Source organism: Vigna unguiculata, chromosome 9 (assembly GCF_004118075.2).
Source record: "Vigna unguiculata cultivar IT97K-499-35 chromosome 9, ASM411807v1, whole genome shotgun sequence".
In the NCBI taxonomy this organism is placed as follows: Eukaryota; Viridiplantae; Streptophyta; class Magnoliopsida; order Fabales; family Fabaceae; genus Vigna; species Vigna unguiculata.
The window spans coordinates 11332735-11336531 of record NC_040287.1 but is presented as its reverse complement, the minus strand read 5'-3'; the positions used below and the strand labels follow the sequence as shown (position 1 = coordinate 11336531).

At 33.3% G+C, this 3797-nt stretch overlaps 1 protein-coding gene across 1 annotated transcript; it reads left to right on the top strand.

Moving 5' to 3' along the window:
• The first annotated feature begins 380 nt into the window (after positions 1-380).
• LOC114162800 (probable inactive poly [ADP-ribose] polymerase SRO2) lies at positions 381-2825 on the top strand. Its single transcript, XM_028046775.1, has 5 exons — positions 381-1016; positions 1288-1526; positions 1616-1752; positions 1829-1924; positions 2481-2825. The coding sequence occupies exons 1-5, from the start codon at positions 517-519 to the stop codon at positions 2508-2510; spliced, it is 1002 nt and encodes a 333-aa protein (XP_027902576.1). The 5' UTR covers positions 381-516; the 3' UTR covers positions 2511-2825.
• The last annotated feature ends 972 nt before the right edge of the window (positions 2826-3797 follow it).

The following is a 3797-nucleotide window of genomic DNA, read 5'->3' as shown; positions in this document are numbered from 1 at the left end:
GTCTAAAGAAACATCTATAAAGTGGAATTTTTTACAGTAATAGTTCTCAAATTTGAGATAAACTTGAGATTAAATTTTGAATCTTCATAATCTGAAAATGTTTATTTTAATTTTTGCATCTGACATTAAACAATTATAAACATTCACACGATAACGTTGTTTGTTCGATAACCTGCATTTATTTATCTGGTGTGTGTTCCATTGCATTATTAAAAAAAAAAAAGCTAGTGAAAGTATGTATAAATACAATGTCTGAAATGAATAGTGGGTTAAAAACTACAGCACCACTTGTAGCAACTATAATTGAAACAACCTCAGTAACACACAAAACCCGATGCACACGTGGATAGAACATAAATGTTATTCCAGTTTCTAAATCTGGAGGTTTCTCTCCAAAACAAGCAGCGCCAGCCTTAACCAACACTCTCACTTTTCCTCTCTCTTTGCACCGCCCATCGCAAACCTAAACTAAACCAAAAAAACACAATAAAACCACCAACCTATAAATACTATACTATGTCTCTGGCTCTTCACACTTTTCCTCATCACTCCCTCAAACTCAGTCTTACTTCTTTTCTACCTTCGTCTATGGAGCAAATTACACTCTCTCAACATGATGATCAAGATTCGGTTTTTTCAGATAGCGAGAGCAGTGTTTCCGGCACGGTAATGGGGTCATCAGAAGACGCTTCTTTCGTCAGACTTCTTCAAGGAGATGTGCTTCATGACCTTATCAAGACACGCTTTATTCGTGGGCTGGGTCTGCTTGGGCCCAAAACGGAGGTTCTTTCCGTTCACCGAAACACGTGTTCTGGCGTCGTTTTGCAGGCACGCCTCCAGTCGTTTCAGCTTCACGCTAGGGCGGTGGCAGAACTGCGTGAAGGGAATGCCAACGTCAAGTACGCTTGGTACGGAACTCGCGGTGAAGATGACGTAAACAACATAGTTTCTCACGGGTTTGCCCACGTCCATGGTCCTCAGCTACTTCTCTCCCCCGATGACGTTCCTCTCCAAATGTTTGTCTTTTAATTCCTTCACGTTCAAATTTTTGAGATATAAAAATATTTGGTAATAGAATTCAGAGTAAATTTGTTTTAGGTTGAGAAATTTATGGTGGTTAATAGATTTTATCGTGTATTACTAATTTTAGATCATCTTAAACTTTGATCTCTCATCATAGTTAGTTTTTAAAATTTGATCTGATTGAAAATATTTTTGTCATACCAACTCACAACAATGTATTATTATGTTGATTCTGAATCTCGAATGAAACTTTGCTTTTTGCAGTGTTAGAGAGTGTGTAGTTGGCAAAGACGGTGTGAGGCACGCACTTCTGTGTCGCGTTATTCTAGGGAGATCGGAGCTTGTTGATGATGACACAGAACAATGTTATCCAAGTTCCGAGAAGTATGATTCCGGGGTGGATAGTTTTTCAGCTCCTAGCAAGTACATAATTTGGAGTAATCGCATGAACACTCATGTCTTGCCTGCATATGTTGTAAGCTTCAGGGTTCCTTCTTTCAAAGGTGTGTTTCCATTTTGAATCAAAAACATTGATGTTTGTGTGTTTTTATTTTTGGTAATTTTTAAGATGATGGTGTGGTTTGGTTTGCAGGGGTTGAGAAGAGTGAAGAAGAACTTTCGAGACCTACTTCGCCTTGGATGCCATTCCCAACTCTGATTTCTGCACTTTCAAAGGTTTTGGCTTCTCGTGATATTGCTCTAATCTCCAAGTTCTACAGAGATAAAAGAGTAAGTGCTTTTCTTGCTTGAATCTGTGTTTGAGTGTGTTTCGTGTTTGTTTTTCTCATTTTTTTTCATGTTGCAGGAGAAGAAGATTTCACGACATGAGCTTATACAAAGAGTGAGACAAATAGCAGGGGACAAGTTGCTGTTTGCAGTCATCAAATCTTTCAGAGAAAAGGTAGGATTGTTCCTTCTTAATGGTTTTTACCTCTATCAGTATAGATTTTGAGATCATAACAACCTTAACACAGTCAGATTTTTCTCACCTAGATGGTTCTGAATTAATGGGGTAATTCTTTTAAATTTCTCCTAATATCAGAAAACAGTGGTAATACATAAAGTTTGATCAGAGATCTAAAACGATGAATAGTCTACAGCTAATAATTGTTCTTTCTCTTTCTGGATTAATTATTCTGGAAATTCCGAAAATGGAATTAGTTTCTGTGGGCAACAGGGATGTCATTAGTATTAATTTAAGTGGTTGGAACATTATTGTCAAAGAAACAGTAGGTACCAAAATAGTATTACTTTACCTGTACCTCCAACCCTATGGGAAAAGTAGCAACTGAATTTAAGAATTAAAAAATTTTAGTGTCATAGTCAATTTAAGAATTTAGCAACCATCTTCTATTGTTTAGATCTAGTACGCTTGATTATGATATTTGTTATCTTCCTTTGGCTTTGTATTCTATGATTACTATAATCTAACTGGGTAAATTTGTTCTTTCTTTCAGAAGAAACAAAGGTTTCTACAAACAAGGTGAAAGAATGGGTTAGCAACGACACATGAGTTCTAATGCTGGGGTTGACACAATACTAAACTTCATAACCAAACACAAAACTGTTTTTTCTCTTTGTTTTGTAATTTGTAGTTTTCTATTCTGAGGTTGATGTATGTAGCACAGATAGGCATAGGAGAAGGAATGGTTTTTTCTTTAGTTGCCACTTCCATTCAAAATGATGTCATCCATTAATACAAATAGGTTATGATGGACTCATTGATCTTCGCCAATGCCAATGCACTGTCCTGTACATACTAATTTTCTTTCTTTTTCCTCTTTTAATATATTATTTCTTCATTACCAGTTATATAATTTTGCAAATTTTTAGGATATTATTATAATTTATTATAAGGTATGTTAACCCTAAAAAAAGTTTTGGAAATATAAATATGAATTTAAGTTATATTGTTTTAAAATAATAATTTTATAAAATTATATAAATTTATTGTGTAAAAGTTTTGGATAACTGTTTAATTATAAATTTGTCTCTGATTGTGAATCTCTTTGAAAAATATTATTTTATATCAAAACATTCATTTAATAATTATTTATTAAAAACAATTTTTTATACTTGTAAAATAAAAATAACAAATGTGAATGACCTGTATTATTTTGGGTTGTGATAATTATAGCTTTTTGATTAAATGGTACATGACAAGTCCCACTTCTCACTTCAGGTTATAGGATTCAACTTTCAAACCCTATTCATATTGCTACTGTAAATTGTAAGTTCCCTTATCCTTTTTTTTTTTTTTCAAAAAAAAAAGAAAGAAAGTTGTTTTCATAAAATTACATTAAAATTTCTCACTCTTTTCTTGTGATATCTGTGTGCTCAATCTTCTTCCAGAAAAAGTTTTTTTTTTTCCTTTTATTTTGACTAAAAATTAATTTTGTCACGTCAACGTCCCGGATTCCATGATTTTTACAGACCATGGTTTCCTTGTTATGATCTTGTTACTCTTGTCTAGTGTTCAGACAAGGTGGTTTTCTTCCCTCTGTTTTAGCCCCAAAGAAAAAAAAAGGTAAAATAGAAAAAAATAATAAAATTATAACTATATAATTAATGATTATTAGATAATCATCAATTAATTAAATCTATATAATTAATTCCTATTAAGCAATCACTTACATATGTTTTGGATTGGTTCCATTTCTATCCGTTAATGGTTTTGTTTGGATAGGATTTAGAGATGAAACGTTAAAAATCGTGACGAAATCTGTGTGTCTCAAATCCATGCCTGTTTCTATATGAATCATTCAATGACCAAC

Bases quoted from the DNA above. Each gene is read 5' to 3' on its own strand.
- LOC114162800 (XM_028046775.1), top strand. From the start codon at position 517: ATGTCTCTGGCTCTTCACACTTTTCCTCATCACTCCCTCAAACTCAGT. The intron at 1,527-1,615 runs GTGTGTTTCCAT...TTTGGTTTGCAG, and splicing joins CAGGGTTCCTTCTTTCAAAG to GGGTTGAGAAGAGTGAAGAA. The intron at 1,925-2,480 runs GTAGGATTGTTC...TCTTTCTTTCAG, and splicing joins TCAAATCTTTCAGAGAAAAG to AAGAAACAAAGGTTTCTACA.